At 46.9% G+C, this 26,050-nt stretch overlaps 1 protein-coding gene across 2 annotated transcripts in view; it reads left to right on the forward strand.

Annotated features, from left to right (window-relative positions):
• Positions 1 to 26,050, forward strand: part of GNAO1 (G protein subunit alpha o1) — a 175,722-nt gene that overhangs the window by 68,690 nt on the left and 80,982 nt on the right. For both annotated transcript variants that reach the window (XM_044269539.1, XM_044269538.1), the window contains exon 3: positions 10,159 to 10,300. In XM_044269539.1, coding sequence (XP_044125474.1) covers positions 10,159 to 10,300 — 142 coding nt within the window. The remainder of the gene's footprint in view (positions 1 to 10,158; positions 10,301 to 26,050) is intronic.

A 26,050-nucleotide genomic window follows, 5' to 3' on the forward strand; every position in this document is an offset into this window, starting at 1 on the left:
TTAAAAACTCCCAGCCTCGTTCATTACTCAAAACCGCAATCATGGGTAAGACTGCCGACCTGACTGCTGTCCAGAAGGCCATCATTGACACCCTCAAGCAAGGGTAAGACACAGAAAGAAATTTCTGAACGAATAGGCTGTTCCCAGAGTGCTGTATCAAGGCACCTCAGTGGGAAGTCTGTGGGAAGGAAAAAGTGTGGCAGAAAACGCTGCACAACGAGAAGAGGTGACCGGACCCTGAGGAAGATTGTGGAGAAGGACCGATTCCAGACCTTGGGGGACCTGCGGAAGCAGTGGACTGTGTCTGGAGTAGAAACATCCAGAGCCACCGTGTACGGGCGTGTGCAGGAAATGGGCTACAGGTGCCGCATTCCCCAGGTCAAGCCACTTTTGAACCAGAAACAGCGGCAGAAGCGCCTGACCTGGGCTACAGAGAAGCAGCACTGGACTGTTGCATGTCATTCGGAAATCAAGGTGCCAGAGTCTGGAGGAAGACTGGGGAGAGGCAAATGACAAAATGCCTGAAGTCCAGTGTCAAGTACCCACAGTCAGTGATGGTCTGGGGTGCCATGTCAGCTGCTGGTGTTGGTCCACTGTGTTTTATCAAGGGCAGGGTCAATGCAGCTAGCTATCAGGAGATTTTGGAGCACTTCATGCTTCTATCTGCTGAAAAGCTTTATGGAGATGAAGATTTCATTTTTCAGCACGACCTGGCACCTGCTCACAGTGCCAAAACCACTGGTAAATGGTTTACTGACCATGGTATTACTGTGCTCAATTGGCCTGCCAACTCTCCTGACCTGAACCCCATAGAGAATCTGTGGGATATTGGGAAGAGAAAGTTGAGAGACGCAAGACCCAACACTCTGGATGAGCTTAAGGCCGCTATCGAAGCATCCTGGGCCTCCATAACACCTCAGCAGTGCCACAGGCTGATTGCCTCCAAGCCACGCCGCATTGAAGCAGTCATTTCTGCAAAAGGATTCCCGACCAAGTATTGAGTGCATAACTGAACATAATTATTTGAAGGTTGACTTTTTTTGTATTAAAAACACTTTTCTTTTATTGGTCGGATGAAATATGCTAATTTTTTTAGATAGGAAATTTGGGTTTTCATGAGCTGTATGCCAAAATCATCAATATTAAAACAATAAAAGGCTTGAACTACTTCAGTTGTGTGTAATGAATCTAAAATATATGAAAGTCTAATGTTTATCAGTACATTACAGAAAATAATGAACTTTATCACAATATGCAAATTTTTTTTAGAAGGACCTGTATATCTATTTCATACGAGTCCCTCGTCTGCTCCGGACTCAAGGCCTTGTACATATAATATTACTGGCAGCTAAAAGGTGTATCTTGAAACAATAGATTGATAATTGACCATGGAGGGTGGAAATGTTGATGGAGTCATTGAAGAAACTAATTTACTTGGAGAAATTGGAGGTGGCAAAGGCACAAGGGAAATGTATAGGGACTTCAGAGGAGGAAAGACAGGACTGGGTGACACATATTTCCCATCTAAAAGGTTGTGAAGTAAAATGGAAACCAAAGAATTTATAGGGAAGTAATAATGTGCTTTGTGGGGAGGGGGACACCAATGAGGGAAAGAATCAGGAATATATGTTACATTGCAGATCTACAACTGAATCAAATATACTGTATTTAGCTGTGTGTATTGCTATAAATGTCTGTGTAATGAGATTTAAAGTTTTTTTCCAGGAGTTCAATATTGATGACCTGTCCTCTGGATCGGTCATCAATATCTGATAGGTGGGGGTCTGACACCCAGCACCCCCGCAGCCTCCTCACAGCTTACTAAGCACATTGCTGTGTATTGTATAGCAGTTGTGCTTGCTATTGTAGCCCGGGCCTGTTCACGTCAATGGAACTGCTTCTTAGCCATGTGACCAAAGAACGTGACGTCAGTGACCTAAGAAGAGGCTGAATCGCTCACTAGAGCACCATGTCCTCATCAAACAGCTGATCAGCATGAATGCCAATTAGATATTGATGACCTATCCTGAGGATAGGCCCTCGATATTGAACTTCTGGAAAACCCCTTTAAAAGAAGCAATTGCCAATAGTTTTTGTTAAACACTGTTCATTGTGTGCTTGGCTTCTTCTAGTGTCCTTTCTGCAGCAGCTCTCTCCCTATCGCAGCTTAGGGTGTTGTCCTTTCTGCAGCAGCTCTCTCCCTATCGCAGCTTAGGGTGTTGTCCTTTCTGCAGCAGCTCTCTCCCTACCACAGCTTAGGGTGTGTCATTTTTGCTGCAGCTCTCACCCTGTAACGGTCACAGCTTCTAGCAGTAGATATGGCTGGTGGCAGTTGGCGGATGGAATTGAGCATGTGTGACCACCTTAGTAGGTGGACATGCTCATCATTTTTTTTTTTTTTTTTTTTTAATATATATATTGGACCTGGAATGTGACAACCTCTTTGCTCCCTTTTATATAAAAGGTTTGACTAGGGGAAATGCTCTCCATAGGTTACAGGAGTTTACCTCTAAACTGCTACAGCGCGCTGGTATGTAGACATTAAGAATATCACAGAAGATGAAGCTTTATTTTATACCGGCCTATGTCTCCGATCTGCTCATTGGACCGTAACATATAGAAATAGGCCTTTTGTTTGGTAAAATCTTTGCAGGTTTTGGAAAATAGCTACGAGGATGAGAAATGATCGTTCAGCAGGAACCAAGCCGTCTCTGTTCTCCGGCAATCATTCCACATTGTCTTATTTTTGTGCAGTAAATCAGCCTTCAATTCACTGACGCCGACTCTGAATAAAGAGGCTCATGAATGAAAATCTTGTTTGGGGTACAATAAAAATATATATTAGAAAACGGCTTTGTCCATCAGATCTGAGGAGGAATAGAGCCGGCTTTATGTAGTGTCAGTCATGTGTTTCTTATGTAGGGTTGGGGGAACCACTTTGGAACCTGGCCTCCTTCCACCGATTGGTGCATTGGAGACATTTCTTTGTAATTCCTTGGAAAATTAACAGGTTGCCATCTCGAATTCCTAATACGGCTAGCAGTATGATCACTACTACTATTTTTTACTTTCCTTTCTTGAACATAATTAAACAAAAATTTTTATAGATCCAACATTTTCAGCCATCTGACTTGTTTTTATTCTGCTACGGAGCTCCAAATCCACTGCCTTAGGCCTCTTTCACACTACCGTGGCTATTTCAGTGTTTTGCGGTCCGTTTTTCACGGATCCGTTGTTCCGTTGTGTTTCGGTTCCGTTTTGCCATATGGCATATACAGTAATTACTAATTGGGCTGGGCATAACATTTTCAATAGATGGGTCCGCAAAAAACGGAACGGATACAGAAGACATACGGATGCATTTCTGTAGGCATTCTGTTGTTTTTTTGCGGACCTATTGACCTTAAATGGAGCCACGGAACGTGATTTGCGGCCAAATATAGGACATGTTCTATCTTTGCACGGAACGTAGATACGGAAACTAAATGCATACGGAGTACATTTATTTTTTATTTTTTTTGCGGACCCATTGAAAGGAATGGTTCCGTATACGGAACTAAAAAACGGCCCGCAAAACGGGGAAAAAAAAAAACGGTAGTGTGAAAGAGGCCTTAAAGGGAACATGTCAGGAGCCTCTTTCAGCCAGAAGACAAAATACCCACAGGCCCCCTGGTCACACACGGGTTAGGTTTTACTTCAAACCCATTTACTTTCTTTCAGAAAAAGCATAGGTTAGAAATGAGCTGAGAGCGAGGAGAAGAGTCACAGGGGCGGCTTACAGCCATCTTCTCCCTGCCCAGCTTAATTGGCGGGTCACTCCCTATTTGTGTATAGTGAGACACCTTACCAGTAGAGATGAGCAAATCAACACGTACCAACCAACTGGCGTAATCTTGCGATGCACGAGCTTGCGCATGTGCAGTGCCGGTATAAGGTTCCTTATAGTGTTATAGTGTTCCTTCCGCAAGATTACAACAATCTAACTGTGAGCAAGGAGGAGATTCGGAGGATGCAGGCGGTGCTGGGCTCCTTCACAGGGGGCGTGGCTGGGCTCCAGAACGGTTAGTACAGCGCCTTGGGCACCTCACCAAGCTCATTTACATATGTCTAAAATCATTTTTTTTATAAAATAAAAGGACACGGCCCTATAGGACAGGCACATTGCGGACATGCTAGCGGCGATCTAGCCGTGCATGTCCGCAGCTCTATAACCGAAAACGAGGTGACAGAATCCCTTTAAATAGGAGTCAGCATACACCTGCCATCATTTAGAGTGCCTCTGATTAACCCCAAATAAAGTTCAGCTGCTCCAGTTGGTCTTTTCTTAAATTTTCTTAGTCGCATCCAACAGCAAAAGACATGGTCCACAGAGAGCTTCCAAAGCATCAGAGGGATCTCATTGTTAAAAGGTATCAGTCAGGAGAAGGGTACAAAAGAATTTCCAAGGCATTAGATATATCATGGAACACAGTGAAGACAGTCATCATCAAGTGGAGAAAATATGGCACAACAGTGACATTACCAAGAACTGGACGTCCCTCCAAAATTGATGAAAAGACGAGAAGAAAACTGGTCTGGGAGGCGACCAAAAGGCCTACAGCAACATTTAAAGGAGCTGCTGAAATATCTGGCAAGTACTGGCTGTGCGGTACATGTGACAACAATCTCCCGTATTCTTCAGATGTCTGGGCTATGGGGTAGAGTGGCAAGACGAAAGCCTTTTCTTATGAAGAAAAACATCCAAGCCAGGCTACATTTTGCAAAAACACATCTGAAGTCTCCCAAAAGCATGTGGGAAAAGGTGTTATAGTCTGATGAAACCAAGATTTAACTTTTTGGCCATAATTCCAAAAGATATGTTTGGCACAAAAGCAACACTGCACATCTCCAAAAGAACACCATACCCACAGTGAAGCATGGTGGTGGCAGCATCATGCCAAGGGGCTGTTTTTCTTCAGCTGGAACTGGGGCCTCAGTTAAGCTCGAGGGAATTAGGAACAGTTCCAAATACCTGTCAATATTGGCACAAAACCTTCAGGCTTCTGCTAGAAAGCTGAACATGAAGAGGAACTTCATCTTTCAGCATGACAACGACCCAAAGCATACATCCAAATCAACAAAGTAATGGCTTGACCAGAAGAAGATTAAAGTTTTGGAATGGCCCAGCCAGAGCCCAGACTGAATCCGATTGAGAATCTGTGGGGTGATCTGAAGAGGGCTGTGCACAGGAGATGCCCTCGCAATCTGACAGATTTGGAGGGTTTTTGCAAAGAAGAGTGGGCAAATCTTGCCAAGTCAAAATGTGCCATGCTGATAGACTCATACCCCAAAAGACTGGATGCTCTAATAAAATCAAAAGGTGCTTTAACAAAGTATTAGTTTAAGGGTGTGCACACTTATGCAACCATATTATATATTTTTTTCTTCCCTCCACCTAAAAGATTTAATTATTTTTTTTTCAATTGAGTGGTACAGTTTATAGGTCACATTAAAGGTGGAAAAAGTTCTGAAATTATTTATCTTTGTCTCATTTTTTTTTACATCACAGAAAGACATTTTAACAGGGGTGTGAAGACTTTTTATATCCACTGTACATTTAAAGAATGGAGCGTGCCCCCGATCTTCCGGTCCGTGGCTCCGGAAAAAAATAGAACATGTCCTATTCTTGTCTGCAATTGCGGACAAGAATAGGCAGTTCTATGGGGGTGCCGTCCGGGTGTATTGCACTACGGACGTGTGAATGGACTATGCAGTAAACCTCCCCGGCTCAGTCTTCCATTTGCACCCAAAAATGCAGACCACGGATGCAATAAACCCGTCCTATTGATCAAGGATTTAAATCGCACATACGGCTCGTCTGTCCAGCGATGCCTCCCCAAATGCCGTTTTCCACACATTTACATGATGCAGATGAGAAGTGAGGCATTTTAGATTACTGGATTACCATTTAGATTACTGCAGTGTATGTTAAGCGTGGTTTAATTATGTGAGATGCAGTCAATCCCGAATTCTCATGTGCAGGTGTCGGCATACATTAGGGTTTCCAATGGCACACGTTGCGTTTTGCTTGTGTTGTGGAGGCTCTGGCTAGACCTTTCCTGGTGACAGATGATTGGGAAAGCTTATCTATGTCTTTTCTGTAACAAAAACTAAAAGCCTATAAACCCTGCTCCCTTCTTAGAGCCAGATTTCTATCCATGTCTGCTTAATCCAGCTCCCAATTTTCTGGCTGTATGCTATTCAAGCCCCATCAATCCTTTAAAGCCTTCTCCTCTATCATTCCCTCCCAGTTCTGCTATTATCCTCAGCCTATTGCCCAGACCACCATCCTTTGCTGGTCCTCTCCCACCCCCAGCCGTGGACGGGCTCCTGTGTACTCAGTATTCATTGTCAGACGCAGAAGACACTTGCCGGTCAGGATGGCATCAACTTGACTGGCAGGGTTCAGCCTACATTTTGCATTACAAAGGGGCCCAGATAATGGCTTTTCTTGGACCATTGCTGACAGGCGAGAATTGCTGCTATTGACTCAGTCTAAGTAAAGTCTCCGACCTCTATGGGATTGGGGCAGAAGGGCAGTAACATGATCTTGCAAGCACAGTTTAATTATTATTATTATTTTGTTAACTATGTGGAGATGACATTGGCTGTGGAGATGTAATGTCTACTAGGGGTAGGTAACAGCTGGTCTCCATTACTTCCGTGGATCTCCACCCATAGCCATGCTCTCTGCTTTTATTGGTTGGTGTCCTCAAATTTCTAAAAGTTCCAACTATTTTATCATGGGAGATATGTTTGTATTTTTGTGATGTTTTGCTTAAAGGGTTTGTCCAACATTTTTATATTGATGGCCTATCTTCAGGTGAGGATAGGTAATCATTATGTCATCAGTGGGGATCCGACTCCCCGGACTTCCTCCGATCAGCTGTTTAAAGAGACCGCAGCTCTCTGGTGAGTGCTGTGGACTCGTCCTATACTGGTGACATCACATTTATCGGCCACATGCCCTAAGCGCTGCCAGGTGAATGGGCTGAGCTGCAATACCAAGCACAGCCACTATACAATGGACGGCGCTGTGAGGAAGCTGCAGTCTCTTCAAACAGCTCATCATGGGGGTGCTTGGGGTTGGACCCCCACCAATCAGATATTGATGACCTATTCTGAGGATAGACCATTAATATTGGACCTTGTAAATGTCATTTAGGTATTTGGAGCACCAAGGGGCAGGCCTAGCCACGCAGAATACCGCTTCACCACCGCTATTCTCCCCTTAGCCACTTCCCTTCCCCTTGAGTGGTGGCACCAGACATCCTTCCTGTGTTACTGATTGGCCCTGTAATCCCATGTATGTACTGGTGAATGTTGAATCGGAGCATGCATAGTTTGGATGGTAAACTTTTCCAATACTGGGATTACAGGAAGATGGTGAGGATGCCTGGCTCTGTCACCCAAGGGAAAGGGGCCCCTCGGTGCTCTGAACACCTAATCGGCATATGAATATACGTGCATATTTCTCTACAATGGGGCCACTGATATCAACTAAGGGATCGTTTAAGGCTACTTTCACACTAGCGTTTTTACTGGATCCGGCAGGGCTCGGCAAAAACGCTTCCGTTACTGATAATACAACCTCCTGCATCCATTATGAACGGATCTGGTTGTATTATGTTTTCTATAGCCATGACGGATCAGTCATGAACTCCATTGAAAGTCAATGGGGGGGACGGATCAGTTTTCTATTGTGTCAGAGAAAACTGATCCATCCCCATTGACTTACATTGTGTGTCAGGATGGATCCGTCTTGCTCCACATCACATCGCGGACAGAAAAACGCTGCTTGCTGTCCGTGATGGGGACGCAACCAAACGGAACAGAATGCATTTTGGTGCACTCTGTTTCGTTGAGTTCACTTTTGTCCCCATTGACAATAGATGGGGACTAAACAAAAGCATTTTCCCCGCTATTGAGATCCTACGACTGATCTCAATAGTGGAAAGGGAAAGCGCAAGTGTGAAAGTGGCCTAAATCATCATGATTAACCCTAACAGGCAGTATACTTGGTATAGTAGGGTTGCTCAGGCTTTAAGATGCTCTTTTTTAAAGGTCCCCGAAGGCTATGATCATACACCCATTACAGGCACAGTATCGGGATAGTGCAAGTCCCCCTTACACATGTGGTAAGTAGCACCACCTAAGGTGTACAAACCAGTGTTTCCCAATCAGGGTTCCAAGGAACATTGGATTTTTTGGGCCCTGATCAGGGGTTCCCCAGAGCACTGTAACAAGACCGGTCAGTTTTGCGATTGAGGGCTTCTGAACCAAATTATAAGACTTCTATAGAGCTTCATCCACCCCTACACCAAGCAATAGCAATAAGGGGCTCTCCAGGAGTGGAAACCGTTCCGGGGATTCCCCAAAGGTAGTAAGGTTAGGAATCGCTGTCCTAGGCTGTATGTTTCTGGAGCACTTATCTGTGTTTTTAGGATGGTTAATATTAGGCTATAACTATGGAAATGGCGATGTCACAGGTCAATTGGCAGAATGATGCTTCTCAGGGTGACCCTATTCTCCTACTTGGCTTTCTGTATCTGGTTCTGGTGGTTTCTTCTCCCTGTGATTTCAGTCTCTTATTCAATCTCTTGTTCATGCCGCCTGTGTTCCCACCAAGCATCCCATGACCTGTCACCACAGAAAAGGCGTTTAGCTATCACGTGGCCGCAGCCTCCCCGTCTGAGCTCCACACGTGGCCGCAGCCTCCCCGTCTGAGCTCCACACGTGGCCGCAGCCTCCCCGTCTGAGCTCCACACGTGGCCGCAGCCTCCCCGTCTGAGCTCCACACGTGGCCGCAGCCTCCCCGTCTGAGCTCCACACGTGGCCGCAGCCTCCCCGTCTGAGCTCCATACGCGTGGCCGCAGCCTCCCCGTCTGAGCTCCATACGCGTGGCCGCAGCCTCCCCGTCTGAGCTCCATACGCGTGGCCGCAGCCTCCCCGTCTGAGCTCCACACGCGTGGCCGCAGCCTCCCCGTCTGAGCTCCACACGCGTGGCCGCAGCCTCCCCGTCTGAGCTCCACACGCGTGGCCGCAGCCTCCCCGTCTGAGCTCCACACGCGTGGCCGCAGCCTCCCCGTCTGAGCTCCGCACGCGTGGCCGCAGCCTCCCCGTCTGAGCTCCGCACGCGTGGCCGCAGCCTCCCCGTCTGAGCTCCGCACGCGTGGCCGCAGCCTCCCCGTCTGAGCTCCGCACGCGTGGCCGCAGCCTCCCCGTCTGAGCTCCGCACGCGTGGCCGCAGCCTCCCCGTCTGAGCTCCGCACGCGTGGCCGCAGCCTCCCCGTCTGAGCTCCGCACGCGTGGCCGCAGCCTCCCCGTCTGAGCTCCGCACGCGTGGCCGCAGCCTCCCCGTCTGAGCTCCGCACGCGTGGCCGCAGCCTCCCCGTCTGAGCTCCGCACGCGTGGCCGCAGCCTCCCCGTCTGAGCTCCGCACGCGTGGCCGCAGCCTCCCCGTCTGAGCTCCGCACGCGTGGCCGCAGCCTCCCCGTCTGAGCTCCGCACGCGTGGCCGCAGCCTCCCCGTCTGAGCTCCGCACGCGTGGCCGCAGCCTCCCCGTCTGAGCTCCGCACGCGTGGCCGCAGCCTCCCCGTCTGAGCTCCGCACGCGTGGCCGCAGCCTCCCCGTCTGAGCTCCACGCATGATTGTATGATTTCTTTTACGTCTCTGAATACTTATAAATCAAAAATTGACGTTTTAAGTGGTTTCCGAGCACTTACACAGTGGCCATTAATCCATATTTATAAAACCTCTTAACCCATAATGTTGATGGACTCGGCTTCCTGTAATCTGAGCTGCTTCATTCAGGCACTTGGTGTAATGGGGCGTCTGCCACAATTAATAATTCATACATAGCTTTATTATTGCCGCTGCAGGGAGGCAGCGCCGTGACTGCCACTCATTTCATTGGAAGCATTTTATTGCCTGTTTGTCTACAGGAAACAAATCGGATATTTTATGCTTTTGGTGTAGTTTGTGTAGGCTTCTACTGTCATATCTAATACACCCTGCATGACTGCGTTATACACAAAGTACATTGTATTATACTGCTATATTGTGCTATGCTGTATTATACCGTTTTGTTTATTAAAATGCCTTTTGGTGATTTTGCAGAATTATCCATGAAGATGGCTTCTCAGGTGAAGATGTCAAGCAGTACAAGCCTGTGGTTTATAGTAACACTATCCAATCCCTGGCCGCCATTGTTCGTGCCATGGACACCTTGGGTATAGAGTACGGTGATAAAGAGCGAAGGGTAAGTTTTGTTATTTCATCCTTTTGTAGGCCATTCTTCCTTTGCGTAGGGCTTTCAACCTTTGGTTGGTGATAAGTAATTCCAGTATCCATTAAACGTCACTATTTCTCACTTCTTTGGAAAAATATTAACTTTTTACGTTTATTTTGTCACTGTAATGTATTTCACTTTAGATGTTTTTGGTGCTTTTTAAAATTCAAGTTCTTTACAATGAGATATAAGCTCAGTAATAGGTGACCATAAAGCGCTGACTTTCTAATATGGCTTTAATAATTGGTATTCATGTTGGTGATGATAATATTACTACGTATTTTAAAAAATGTGCACTTTTTTTAACCAGTGAAGAAGGTTTTGACCTGTTGAACGGCATTCTGGTATTTTTGTCCAAGTGCACATAGTCCTTTTAGGATAAGCAGTTCTGTCGAGGCTTACAACTAGCTTAGGCCCACCACTAAGTTCACAACGTCCTGTTACAGATTATTTTTGTTATTGATGTATTTATTTTATTTGTTTTTACTCCTCAAATGTTTGACTAATCTATTATCCCTGTAGGGCTACTTTCACAGCGTTTTTGCAGTCTGGGAATGCATTCTGGTTTGTTCAGTTTTATCCCCATTGACAAAACCGAAGCAAAACTAAAGCGCTTTCCTCCAGTTTTGAGATCCTATGACGGATCTCAAAGCCGGAAAGGAAAATGCAGATGTGAAAGTAGCCTAAGGACAATTACACACACGATGTGTATTGACCACGCAGATAGGTCTTCCTGTTATGTAAAGGGGTTATCTCCCTTCAACAAACGGCATTTGTCATGTTATCAGGGGTTGTCCACTTTTTACTATTGATGACCTATCCTTAGGATAGGTCATCAATATCAGATCAGCGGGGTCCGATCAGCTGTTGGAAGAGAAGGCACTGCTCATACAAGAGCTGCTTTCTGTGAGAAGGAGACGCCCAGGAGAACAAGAGCAGGCTCCTCCCGGTTGAGCCGAAAATCTGAAGATACCGGAGCCTATACCGGGAGAACGGAGCGGCGCCCAGGGATAATAAGTGCAGGGAGATCCCTGGGCGCCGCTCTTCATGTCTGTATACTTAGTTTAGATCTTTTATGGTAATGAAAGGTCCTCTTTAATCGGTTATCAGTGAGAGGCTAGGATAACCATGGGCGTTGCGTTTCCTGTAACAGCGGAACACAACACAATGGAAAGTATAAGTATTGCCGCTCCTTAACTGTGCGTTGCGTTCCGTATAGTGAAGCATATGAAAAGCATGCTTCTTCATGGTCACTTAACGTGTTCGTTTTGCGGTAACGTGACGCACTGCATGCATTGGCCTTTATTCTTACAGTAGAGAAGTAATTAAAGGGAATCTGTCACCTGCTTTTAGCATTTTAAGCTTTCAACATTGCCATGTTCAATAAAGTGCCTTATTTCCTGCAGTGGTCTTCTTACTTTATTTCATTTTGTCATTTTGATAAAAAGGTTCTTTTTCTGATATGCTAATGAGCTCCAAGGTGCCCAAAGGGGCGTTTTTTTTTTTTTTTCCTCTCTGGAGCCCAGTGACTCCCCCTGCAGTGCCCAGCCCGCCTTTTTTTGAAGGCAAAGAACGCCTCCTGATCCTGAAATAACCTCCCACAGCCCCGGCAAACGGTTCCGCCCCCTCACCACGTCATCTTCTACCTTCAAGAAATACCCCGTTCTTCTTCCTGTCGGCCGCCAGAAATCTTGCGCAGGATCAGGAGGCGTTCTTGGGCTTCAAATTAAGGCGGGCTGGGCACTGCAGGGGGCGTCACTGGGCTCCAGAGAGGAAAAAAAACGGCCCTTTGGGCACCTTGGAGCTTCATTAGCATATCAGAAAAAGAGACTTTTTTTTTTTCGTTTTGTCATTTTGATAAAAAAAAAAATTAACACTACTGCAGGAAATAAGGCACTTTATTGAACATGGCAATGTTGAAAGCTTAAAATGCTAAAAGCAGGTGACAGATTCCCTTTAATTATAACTTTTTGTGAATTGGGAAATTTTAACTTTTATTTTTATTTTTTATTCCAATTTAAATTTAGTTGGAGTCGGTTCATTTTTGCCGACTCTGACTCCAGGTACCCAAAATTGCCTCAGACTCCACAGCCGTGGCTGATCGGCGGGGGTGCTGGGTGCCGGACCACTGCTGATCTGAGCGGACAACCCCTTTAATACAAGTTACTTACTAATGTATTGTGATTATCCATATTGCCTCCTTTGCTGGCTGGGTTAATTTTTCCATTGCATTATACACTGTTCGTATCCAGGGGTTACGACCACCCTGCACTCTAGCAGTGGTTGTCATGCTTGCACACTACAGGAAAAAGCACCAGCCTATGCACACTCTCGCATTCTCAGCCACTAGGTAGGGCCCGCACCTTTTTTTTATAGTGTGCAAGCACAACCACCTCTGATGGATTGCAGGGTGGTCATAACCATGGAAACGAGCAGTGTATATTGTTATGGAAAAATTATTCCTGCCAGCAAAGGCGGCAATATTAACAATCCATTAGTAACTGCCTTGTATTAACTTTCTTTACGTGATAAATGCCATTTGCCGAATTATACAACCCCTGTAATACAAAAAGCACAAAAAGATTGTACAACTTAAAAAAGGAAATGGCTTTAGGATGACAAACAAACAAGGGCGAAACAGAGATGGGTTATGAATATATTTCCTCTCTTGGCCAAACCTGCCAATGTCAGATATTCTGCTGGGAACCGCCGTGCACTACTGTCAATTAACGTTTCTCAGCCCCAGTTGTCTAGATCCGAAAAACATGACCCGTTACGGTTGTTGACCTGATCTGACCTGGAGAGAGACTTGTTCCCATTCTCTAGGGATTAGGTTGTCTTCAAAAACTTTCATGACCTTTTTTTCAGACATGCCTCTGATTGTGGATCTGATGTATGGTGCCGAGTACGGTCTCGCTGGTTCTGGGTTAGCCATGTTTTTGTGCATGGCTTACCACCACTTAGTGCAGCTCTTCAGGCTGCATTATCTCCCATGCTTGTACAGTACATGCTGTTCTTAGACTGAGTGTCTTGACATGTCCGTTTTTTTTTTTTAGTTCAGATTAATGATTTCAGATATGGATTTTCCATGTCAGTTGACCGCTTCCTCGGACAAGAGCTATCACTAGGTCTAAGGTTCATAAAGTAAAGTACAACTAGTAGTATCGCCCCCTCTGCCCTGACCAACTTATGGGGGAATTTTTTCATGAGGGGATTACTTGAGTCTGAGGGGATTGCTTTTCTTTGAGTCTGCGTTGAGATGCCTTACATCAAATGTCACCAGTCTTGGGGTTATCCAAGACTATAACAGACTTCGCAGAGCGGCCAAATTGTGGTGGAGATCATACGTCACAGTATAAGGGTCCATTCATACGTCCGTATGTGTTTTGCGGACTGAACATCGCCGGCACTCTCATAGAAAATACCTTTTCTTGTCCGCAATTGCGGACAAGAATAGGACATGTTAAATTTTTTTTGCAGATCCGCGAATGCAGACAGCAAATTCCGGCCCCATTGAAAATTAATGGGTCCGCATCTGTTCCACAAAATTGCGTAACGAATGCGGACCCATTTTGCAGACGTGTGAATGGACCCTCAGGCCTCTTGCACACGATAGTGTTTTTATTTTTTTTGTTCTGTGTTTTTGCGTTCCATATATGGACCGTATACAGAACCATTCATTTCAATGGATCCGCAAAAAAAAACAGAAGGTACTTCGTATGCCTTCCATTTCCTTATTTCCATTTTTCCGTTCAAAGATAGAACATGTCCTATTATTGTCTGCATATCTGACAAGGATAGTACTGTTCTATCAGGGGCCAGCTGTTCCGTGCCGCAAAAAACGGAATGCACACAGACGTCATCCGTATTTTTTGCGGATCCGTTTTTTGCAGACCACAAAATACTAAAAAAGCCATACGGTCGTGTGCAAGAGGCCTAAATAGTATATGGGATACCGCCCACCTCCTCTCCGATAATCACACTGATTCCCCCACTACAGGCAGCCACTAAATCATGTCAATCCAAATCCAAGATTACCTTGCTGTTGATATTTATCCGTCGCTAATATTCTCTTGATCCTTCTCTGCAGGTTTTAATTTAGGGAATATCTGTCAGGTATCTATAGCATGGAGTGCCGCTCCATATAGTTCAAAATCTCGCGCTCTCCTGGAGCAACTAGTGACGTCACTATTAATGCTACGGATAGTCGTGAGTGCCAAATTTCCAATGTGTTTCGAACAGTACGCTGCTGTTTGTCAGGAAATCCTGATAGATCATACTTACCTGGTCCCCACTGCTGGATTCAGTCTCTATCTCCCTGCTGTGCTGATATTCAACATACTGTAAATGAGGGGTGGGAAGGGGGAAGATACATGACCGCTGCAGCCAATTGATGGCCACAGTGGTGACCTGCTCCGTTTGCATCACTGGCCAATCAACTGTGGCCAGTGATTGGCTGCAGCATACACGTGCCCCGTTGTCAACAGGGTGTTAATTTTGGCGCAACAGGGAGATGAAGAGCCAGTTGTGAAGGGACGGAGACCAAACCCAGCAGCAGGTTCCAGGTAAGCATGATCTCTGCCGCGGGTCGGCTACTCTGGGAGGTCTGTTATAATTTAAATTTGGTGCATCTTTAAACCTAACACTTTTTTGGTCTGGACATGCCACTCCAGTCCCAACCCCACAATGGACTAACTTTTTTTGTAACTTTTCGAAAAGTTAACCTAAATACCTTGAATTGGTAGTACTCTAACTTCTTTTCTCTAGAGAAATCTCATTGAACTCAGTAGACAATTTATTAAGTGTATTAGGAATCAGTGGTAGTACCAGCCTCATTTTGTGCCTGACAATGTTTTTATTTAATCTTCGGGTACTTTCACACTTGCGGCAGAGGATTCTGGCAGGTAGTTCTGTCGCCGGAACTGCCTGCCGGATCTGGCAATCTGGACGCAAACTCATGCATTTGTGAGACTGATCCGTCTCTCTGGTGTCATCCAGAAAAAACGGATCCGGTAGGAATTTTATTTATTTTTTGCATTTGTAAAGGTCTGCACATGCACAGACCAGAAATCCGGATCAGTTTTGCAGGAACACTTAATGCCGGCACTAATACACTTCAATGTAAATTAATGCCGGATCCGACATTTCGGCAAGTGATCAGTATTTTTGGCCGGAGAGAAAACTGCAGCATGCTGCGGTATTTTCTCCGTCCAAAAAACGTAAGAGGGACTGGACTGATGCATTAGGAACGGATTGTTCTCCATTCAGAATGCATTAGGATAAAACTGATCAGTTTTTTTCCGTATTGAGCTCCTGTGACGGAACTCAATACAGGAAAACAAAAACTCTAGTGTGAAAGTACCCTTAATTTTTGGTTCAAGGCGCTGTATCAGTGGAGCCTTTGTAGAGTATATTCAGGACCTGCCAGGGACTGAACTGACCTCGCACAAGCAGCACTGATACACCGCCCCGAATCACCATGAGAGTCTAGCATGGAGTGAAGCCAGGAGGTAGCAATCCTCTAGATGCCGCAGACAACGTGGGGGGGTCTCGTCCCCCTCTGTCACTATAGCGCTCCCTCACACAAAAACAATTGTGGGATGCTGATAACAGAAGGCCCCCAGCCCCTGTCATGACTGTATGCCTATTAGGCTGTGCCATATGCATTGCCCAGTAAACTGCCTTCCACTGTAAAAGCAAGACTATAATACGTTGGTATACAGGGTATTATAAGGTGATGTCCCCTAGTGAGTCTAAAAAAATTAATAATTAAATGTTGTTTAAGTTTATTTAAAAAGTTATAAGCATTTTTCCATAAAAATAATTTACATGCACACATATATATATAGTATCGCTGCATTCTCTGTAACTTGTATAATAAAGATGACCTTTTATTTAAACCTCCCACAAATGTTAAAAAATATGAAAAATAACAATGGAATTTTTATTTTTTTTCTATCCCTCCCAATAGAAATTAAAAGTGTTAGTGAGTAAGTCCCATGTACCCCAAACATGGTACCAATGGACACTACTAGGGCTGAAACGATTATTCGAATAACTCGATTAAATCGAGTCAAAAAATTCATCGATGCAGTTTCCCTGCATCGAGGAATCGTTTAGATCACGTGATCACGGAGCGGGAGTGAAATTAAGCGTCTCACTCACCGCTTCCGTGTCCTCCGGAGCCAGAGAGGCAGGACTGAGCGGCCGGCACAGAGGAGGAGGGAGGAGGAGGGAGGAGGAGGGAGTCTCTCCCTCCCCACTGTGCGCGGCTGCCGCTGAAGACCAAGTAGGAGGAGGAGGGGAGGGACTGAGAAGGAGGAGGAGGAGGGGAGGGACTTTGGCCACTGCACCACCAATGAATGTGCCGGCCATATCCCACAGGGTCCCCCTCCTCCCCCCCATCAGGGTCCCCCTCCTCCCCCCCAATGCGCCGCACAGACCTATGAGAAGGAGCGACCGGCGGCCACAGCGCACGTGAGTATAATGCGCTGCTCTCTGCTCACTAACATACCATGGCAGCCAGGACTTAAGCAGCGTCCTGGCTCCCATGGTAACCGATCTGAGCCCCAGCATTACACTGCTGGGGCTCCGATCGGAACTGCCACTGCCACCAATGATGGGGGGGGGGAGGGGAGGGGGACCCTGTGGCCACTGCCACCAATGATTAATACTGGGGAGGGAGGGAGGGGGGGTTGCGTTACCAGAGGGGGCATATCAGAGGCTGGGGGAGGCAGATCAGAGGCTGGGGGGAGGGAGGGGAGGCAGATCAGAGGCTGGGGGGAGGCAGATCAGAGGCTGGGGGGGGGAGGCAGATCAGAGGCTGGGGGGGGGGAGGCAGATCAGAGGCTGGGGGGGGGGGAGGCAGATCAGAGGCTGGGGGGGGGGAGGCAGATCAGAGACTGGGGGGGGGAGGCAGATCAGAGGCTGGGGGGGAGGCAGATCAGAGGCTGGGGGGGGAGGCAGATCAGAGGCTGGGGGGAGAGGCAGATCAGAGGCTGGGGGGGGGAGGCAGATCAGAGGCTGGGGGGGGGAGGCAGATCAGAGGCTGGGGGGGGAGGCAGATCAGAGGCTGGGGGGGGAGGCAGATCAGAGGCTGGGGGGGGAGGCAGATCAGAGGCTGGGGGGGGAGGCAGATCAGAGGCCTGGGGGGGGAGGCAGATCAGAGGCTTGGGGGGGGAGGCAGATCAGAGGCTTGGGGGGGGAGGCAGATCAGAGGCTTGGGGGGGGAGGCAGATCAGAGGCTGGGGGGGGGCAGGCAGATCAGAGGCTGGGGGGGGCAGGCAGATCAGAGGCTGGGGGGGGGGCAGGCAGATCAGAGGCTGGGGGGGGGCAGGCAGATCAGAGGCTGGGGGGGGGCAGGCAGATCAGAGGCTGGGGGGGGGCAGGCAGATCAGAGGCTGGGGGGGGGCAGGCAGATCAGAGGCTGGGGGGCAGGCAGATCAGAGGCTGGGGGGGGGAGGCAGATCAGAGGCTGGGGGGGGGGAGCCAGATCAGAGGCTGGGGGGGGGGGGAGCCAGATCAGAGGCTGGGGGGGGGAGCCAGATCAGAGGCTGGGGGCAAGCAGATCAGAGGCTGGGGGGAGGCAGATGGAGAGAGAGTGGTTAATGGAGGCTGCAAGCACCACCTTGGCATGTATAAAGTTATTGGTTTAGAGAGGGGTTAATGAAGGCACCTCCAAGGTGCTTTCATTAACCTCTTCAGACCAATAACTTTATACATGCCTAATGCCAAGGTGCTTCCATTAACCCCTCCAAACCCAATGGGCATGTATAAAGTTATTGGTTTGGAGGGGTTAATGGAAGCACCTTGGCATTAGGCATGTATAAAGTTATTAACCCCTTCAAACCAATAACTTTATACATACCTAATTACGTACGTTATTTTAAGTAGCTTTTTCTTATTAGATTACTCGATGAATCGAGAAATATAATCGATAGAATACTCGATTACAAAAATATTCGTTTACTGCAGCCCTAGACACTACATATCATTCCATAAAAAAACAAGCCCAAATATAGGACTACATCAATGAACAAGAAAAGTTATGGCCACATGAAACCAATAAAGTGAAAAAGTGATTCAAATTGGTATTGATCCCTTTGTTGAAAATTCAGCAATCAAGATTTTTTATTTTTTTTTGCAAAATTGCCTAGCTGTACTTGAGGTCCATTCCCCATACAGGCATTGTCAAGGAACTTGGTCAGAGTCCATCACACCTACTCCTTGGCAGAACCCAGAATGGTTGGAGGTGCAAAAACTAGTGGCATACAAAAGTCACTTATTTTTGCAATTTTAGGTTTTTTTCCGGTATAGGACTCATGAATCCAGTCTGATATTTATCACAGAAGTGTATACATCTGGGATACCCGGCCTGACCATTGGTCTAATGGCCTGAACTGACAACATCATAAGGACTTGCAACTGAAATACGGGTGCGCAATTGCGTTATGCTGTTGTGTACTATTAACACATTACAGATGTAGTCCCCTGGCTCCCATGAAATTTACAGATCCTCCATTTTACTTTTTATGGTCAAAATAATAACCTAATACAAGTAAAGTATTGTTTTTATTTTATCAACTTTTTTGGCTTTTGTATTTGCACCCCCAACCTAGTCTAATTTCCACAGCCGCTCAGACCTCAGCCCATATAATGGACCTCCAGGACAGCTTATACCCGTTTGCTTTCTGGTTTATTGCTGGCTGGCCGAGACATGACCTCACGAGTTCCCGTTAGTTCTGATGAAGTAGACTCCTCGATCCCATGATATCCATTTTTGCTGTGAGAGTTTGGAGGCTCTGTGGCTCATCGCCTCTGTTTACCTCCTCGTAAATCCAATTCATTCCTCCTCCTCGGGCTCCGTATATTTCACAGCTCTCCATGTGTATAACAATTTCACAGCAGCTGTTGGCAGAAAGTTTTTATTCCGAGTCCTCTGGTAATCTGAAAGATTGCTAAATATATTCAGCTCCAGCTCCTATATTTATACACTGAGTTAATGCGAAAATGAGGCCCAGCGAGGAGACGCACAAAAGGCTCATTTGGGATTTGGAAAAAGAGTGATAAAGCTCTGGGTGAAAGGATAGATACATGATGGACTTTTTTAGATGATGTCTTCCATTTCTCATGTTCCTCATTTTTTTGTTTTATGACTATGGGTCCATTCACACGTCCGCAAAATGGATCCGCATCCGTTCCGCAATTTTGCGTAACGGGTGCAGACCCATTCATTTTCAAAGGGGCCGGAATGTGCTGTCCGCATCCACATTTGCGGATCCGCACTTCCGCATCCGTGCTTCCGTTTCCGCAAAAAAATAGAACATGTCCTATTCTTGTCCGCAATTGCGGACAAGAACAGGCATATTCTATTAGTGCGGCAATGTGCGGTCCGCAAAATGCGTAACGCACATTGCCGCTTTCCGTGTTTTGCGGATCCGTGTATCCGCAAAACACATTGCGGACGTGTGAATGGACCCTAATTGTGAAATAAAACGTGGAACTGTTCTATAGAAGCTCCTCAAAGCACAAACTATCTTGGGACATTATGAGGTAAACAGTATAGTAGTAACCTTTAGTTATGCCGCTACACGCATTTCCAATTTTTTTTTTTAACCTATGGACCTGTAAGTACAGAGACCAGCCAGCTTGTAACTGCAAATTATTTTCTCGGAAACTCATTACCTTCTCTGAAAAGTAGTCGTACGTTTTCATAGCGAATCATTGGTACCTATTGAAGCGAAGACTGCATCTTTATGTATAAGGCCGCTTGACTGACGGGGAAAAAACCTAGACTTTTCACTGCGGCTGCTTTCACATATTCTATGGTCCAGGCCAACCTGCCCTAATGCATTCTATTGTGCATGACTGGGTCTTTTTTTTCCTCTTCTTTATCATAGATATATTATATGAATAAAAAAAATATAATATTCGGTAAAAACGGCAATCGGTAGAATCAGACTGACCTCATCCGGCACAATAAATGGAATTGAGCGCCGGTGATACCATTCTGTAGGGTGAGCCGATACCTCTGGAGAAGGCAGTGAACGAGCTTGCTTTTCTGCTTGCAAAGCGCTCAGTCCTAGAACATTTGTGTCACTTTTTGGGTGAATTTCAGATGTAAACTAACTTATAGGACCATACTGTGACAGGCGGCATTAATTTAATGGCAAGTATAGGACCATGCTGTCCGTTGCAAACTGCGTTATTGTGTTCCTTAGTGGGGTCCATAAATTTTAGTTTGTCAAGCATCGAAATAAGGAATAATGTTATACTGAGGGCCCAGTAAAGAGATTGGGGTTTTTTTATTTTATTTTTTTAGCACAGTTTAGTATTGAAACCCCTGTCAAATTCACTGATACACCAGGCACAATGCCTTGTAGGGCTACCTCAGCTGAATGTAATGATACCTTTCACTTAGCCACCCGTTGCTGCATTGTGGAGAAGTACTTTTAACCACTTCCCACACATGGGTGTAATTATACGTCCATGGGGGTGTATTGAGTGGGCCCACGAGCTGAACCCAATCCATACGCCACAGATGCTGGATGTACAAAACAGCTGACACCCGACTGCAATGATCAGGATCAGAGATGACTCCAGTCCTTCTCGATTAACCCTTAATATGCCGTGGTCAGTAGCATTTGAGTGGTTAGACGCAGGAAGGGGGCTGTCTCCGTCTTCGCCTCGGGGACTCCTCTGTGAAATCGCAGGGTTGCAACCAGTTACTGTGACAGGCTGCGGCCTTGTGAAAGCTTCCAGGCCTGTCATAGGAAACTGCCTGTTAAGCCCTGCCTGCAACATGTCCAAACTATTAAAATATAAACCTATTTTATCCTACAACGTGAATGGTCTGAAAACAAAAATGGCCATATCCTTTTCAGTAATTTCTCCACCTTTGCAGTAGAAGTATTAATTTAATAATAAATATTTTTTTCATGGTGGTGGGGTCCATGGCAGTCAGTGTTGTATTTTCCCTTTACTTTGTTAGGGGACTATTGGCCATAAATAAATGAGAAGACTAATGTAGACTAATTGTGTGGGAACCTAGTTCTTTGCTCAGAGATAATTCAAATGATGGCTTTCTGCTTATCTAGCAGAATGCACATGGAGATACGGAAGATATATATATATTTTTTTTCCATTTGATAACATCAGTTGCTTCTGACAAGTAGATGGGTCACAAGAAGTCCATATATATCAGAAAATGGTGTGGACTAACTGCCTTGCTTCATAAACAACCAGGAGTTAGTCGTCTACAAAGGTGACCATACACATTAGGTAGAAGTAGGCTGATGGCTAAACCATCGATCGTCTGATGAATGATCATTTGGCCAACACAGCCATAGACCTTTTTGAATCCGTATTGGCCATTACAATCATTCAGACTGGTAATACATGGTCAATGGCATCAGGTGAGGGACAAATGATCTTCTGGATTGTTCATGGCCAAAAGATCTTTTGTCCAAATAACAGACAAAATTTTCAAACATGCCAACTAGGGCTGCAGTAAACGAATATTTTTGTAATCGAGTATTCTATCGATTATATTTCTCGATTCATCGAGTAATCTAATAAGAAAAAGCTACTTAAAATAACGTACGTAATTAGGTATGTATAAAGTTATTGGTTTGAAGGGGTTAATAACTTTATACATGCCTAATGCCAAGGTGCTTCCATTAACCCCTCCAAACCAATAACTTTATACATGCCCATTGGGTTTGGAGGGGTTAATGGAAGCACCTTGGCATTAGGCATGTATAAAGTTATTGGTCTGAAGAGGTTAATGAAAGCACCTTGGAGGTGCCTTCATTAACCCCTCTCTAAACCAATAACTTTATACATGCCAAGGTGGTGCTTGCAGCCTCCATTAACCACTCTCTCTCCATCTGCCTCCCCCCCTCCGCTGTTCTGCTTGCCCCCAGCCTCTGATCTGGCTCCCCCCCCAGCCTCTGATCTGGCTCCCCCCCCCCCCCCCCAGCCTCTGATCTGGCTCCCCCCCCCCCAGCCTCTGATCTGCCTCCCCCCCCCCAGCCTCTGATCTGCCTGCCCCCCCAGCCTCTGATCTGCCTGCCCCCCCCAGCCTCTGATCTGCCTGCCCCCCCCCCAGCCTCTGATCTGCCTGCCCCCCCCCAGCCTCTGATCTGCCTGCCCCCCCAGCCTCTGATCTGCCTGCCCCCCCCCAGCCTCTGATCTGCCTGCCCCCCCCCCCAGCCTCTGATCTGCCTCCCCCCCCAAGCCTCTGATCTGCCTCCCCCCCAAGCCTCTGATCTGCCTCCCCCCCAAGCCTCTGATCTGCCTCCCCCCCCCAGCCTCTGATCTGCCTCCCCCCCCAGCCTCTGATCTGCCTCCCCCCCCAGCCTCTGATCTGCCTCCCCCCCCCAGCCTCTGATCTGCCTCCCCCCCCCAGCCTCTGATCTGCCTCCCCCCCCAGCCTCTGATCTGCCTCCTCCCCCCAGCCTCTGATCTGCCTCCCCCCCAGCCTCTGATCTGCCTCCCCCCCCCAGTCTCTGATCTGCCTCCCCCCCCAGCCTCTGATCTGCCTCCCCCCCCCAGCCTCTGATCTGCCTCCCCCCCCAGCCTCTGATCTGCCTCCCCCCCCCCCAGCCTCTGATCTGCCTCCCCCCCAGCCTCTGATCTGCCTCCCCTCCCTCCCCCCAGCCTCTGATCTGCCTCCCCCAGCCTCTGATATGCCCCCTCTGGTAACGCAACCCCCCCTCCCTCCCTCCCCAGTATTAATCATTGGTGGCAGTGGCCACAAGGTCCCCCTCCCCTCCCCCCCCCCCATCATTGGTGGCAGTGGCAGTTCCGATCGGAGCCCCAGCAGTGTAATGCTGGGGCTCAGATCGGTTACCATGGGAGCCAGGACGCTGCTTAAGTCCTGGCTGCCATGGTATGTTAGTGAGCAGAGAGCAGCGCATTATACTCACGTGCGCTGTGGCCGCCGGTCGCTCCTTCTCATAGGTCTGTGCGGCGCATTGGGGGGGAGGAGGGGGACCCTGATGGGGGGGAGGAGGGGGACCCTGTGGGATATGGCCGGCACATTCATTGGTGGTGCAGTGGCCAAAGTCCCTCCCCTCCTCCTCCTCCTTCTCAGTCCCTCCCCTCCTCCTCCTACTTGGTCTTCAGCGGCAGCCGCGCACAGTGGGGAGGGAGAGACTCCCTCCTCCTCCCTCCTCCTCCCTCCTCCTCCCTCCTCCTCCCTCCTCCTCCCTCCTCCTCCCTCCTCCTCCCTCCTCCTCTGTGCCGGCCGCTCAGTCCTGCCTCTCTGGCTCCGGAGGACACGGAGCGGTGAGTGAGACGCTTAATTTCACTCCCGCTCCGTGATCACGTGATCTAAACGATTCCTCGATGCAGGGAAACTGCATCGATGAATTTTTTGACTCGATTTAATCGAGTTATTCGAATAATCGTTTCAGCCCTAATGCCAACTTTTGTTTCCTTGATGACCGTCTAGAATTAGCAACCTTTGGCACTCCAGCTGCTGTGAAACTACAACTCCCAGCATGCAAACTTTCTTAGCTGTTTTTGTAACTCTGATAGAAGTGAAAGGAGTTGTAGTTTCAGAACAGCTGGAGTACTGGAGGTTGATGATCCCTGGTCTAGATTTTAGACAACCTTTTGTGTAATGGCTCATCCCTCGGTGGGGCAACATATATACTTATTTTGGTAAGAGAAGAACAGCGGGGACAAGAGCCAATGAAGAGCCATGTTGTCCTGCATGATTATCAAGTCTGATGAGTTTGGACTAATCTCTCTGGAAAAATCTAAAAACGGCTGTTGTCATGGAACGTGCGCGTAGAACTTATGGTATAGAATACCTGAGGGCTTGTCCACCACCGTGCCAAAAAACTATTCGTAAAACAATGCTGGTGTTCAGAGATCACTTCATGCCCCGTCTTTTTTCCAGCCCTCCCATGTGCGTAAATTCCGAGCTAGACAAACTAGAAATATTTTGCGGAGAACATCTAAGGATGAGACAATGGAATAACTTATTGAGTACTTTGCCACATACAAAACAGGAACTTGATCAATGCCAGCAGATCCTGTTTTGACAAAACGAATCATTCCTATAATGTTATATCCTGCTCTTTTTTTTTTGTCTTCCTGTGCCTTTTGGGCTTTATGGCCAATTATTTTACCTTGGGATATTTGTTACTTAATACAATATTTGAATAGTTTATTTAGGTGTGCATTAAATAGGCAATATTCCTGAAGGAAAGTCTTGTGGTGGTAATCAACATTTTTACGCTTGGGTGGTAAAAAATATATACTTTTTATATACTATTTATAGTACTATTTACTGTAGGTCTACGCTAGATTTCAGACATAGGAAATTCACATTTTGTGTTAGTTTGTGACCAAAAATTAGACTTTAGCTTTTTTGGACACCACCACTTTTTTCCAAAAATTGGGCAGAAGAAGGTGGGTCTGACCTCCGGGACTCTGGCCACTCAGCTGTTTGAGAGGGCACCGTTGCTCGCAGTAGCGCCGCGGCCTTCTTGCAGCTTTTCCTAGGCCATGTGACGTCATGTTCATTGGTCACACGGCTTAGGCGCAGCTCAGCCTCATTGAAGTAAATGGATCTTTGCACAATACCAAGCACAACCGCTATACAATGTACGGCGCAGTGCTTGGTGAGCTGAGAGAAGGCCAGGGAGATACTGCGAGTGCCGGTGCCTTCTCAAACTGCTGATTGGTCCCTGGTGTCGAGGATAGGTCTTCAGTATAAAACCCCTTTAAGTGTAAGTTCCCATTACACAGCTGAAAAGTGATCCGCCATGATTTTTATAGGTAAATGGCGATTTAACATAGAAACTTTGTTTGAAAACGCTGTCATTTTGTGGTAATGCTGCATGTCTGTGTGGTTTTTGGCTGCACAATGACCACTTTCTCACCACCTAAGTGTTCCGTTAGAGACTTCCATATATTTAAAGGGGTTCTCCAGGCTAGAGATAATGGTGACTTACCCTCATCAATATCAGATCATTGGGATTTGACACCTTTCACCCCCACCTGTCAGCTGTTTTGGGCACCAGAAAGCAAAATTATTACACAGCCCAATGTGGTAGACGATTTTTGGGAGAAGCATTCCCTCCTGGCAATCGCCTGCGCGCTATCGGAACTTTATGCAACATGGGGACACCACAATCTGCTGCCAGCAAATTAGAATTTTTTTAACGTCAAACGATTTGCATTGCCTGATGATCAAGCGCTTGCGCGTTCATCAGTATTACACTGCCAGATCGCTAACATACGAAAAATGGTCAGGTGTAATACAGGATTTACAGTGTACGGATGGAAACAAAAGGCTCCGTACACTGTGTAGCATCAGGTGCCGGCATACAGAAGCTTGAATGCTGAGGTGCAGTACCCCAGCATGGCCACTACACAGTGTATGGAGCTCCATAATCTGTGCAGCATCGGGCGTTGCGCAGACCTAAAAAGCTGATTAGTGTGGGTGCAGGTTGTCCAACCCCCCACCGATCTGATGTTGATGACCTGTCTTGAGGATAGGTCATCAATATCTCTAGCCTGCATAACCTCTTTCTGTGAAATGTCAGACCTGTAATATACTGGTATCCGACCCGAATTTTCCTGTAATGCTAGAATTTCCCCTGCATGAGGCATCTTGTATTTTCGGTTATGAATGGACGCATGTGATGGGGAATTATCTTTTTTAAAGATCGCCAGTACAGTCTTGATAACTGGATAAGACTG

The sequence above is a fragment of the Bufo gargarizans genome, chromosome 10 (genome assembly GCF_014858855.1).
Source record: "Bufo gargarizans isolate SCDJY-AF-19 chromosome 10, ASM1485885v1, whole genome shotgun sequence".
Lineage (NCBI taxonomy): Eukaryota > Metazoa > Chordata > Amphibia > Anura > Bufonidae > Bufo > Bufo gargarizans.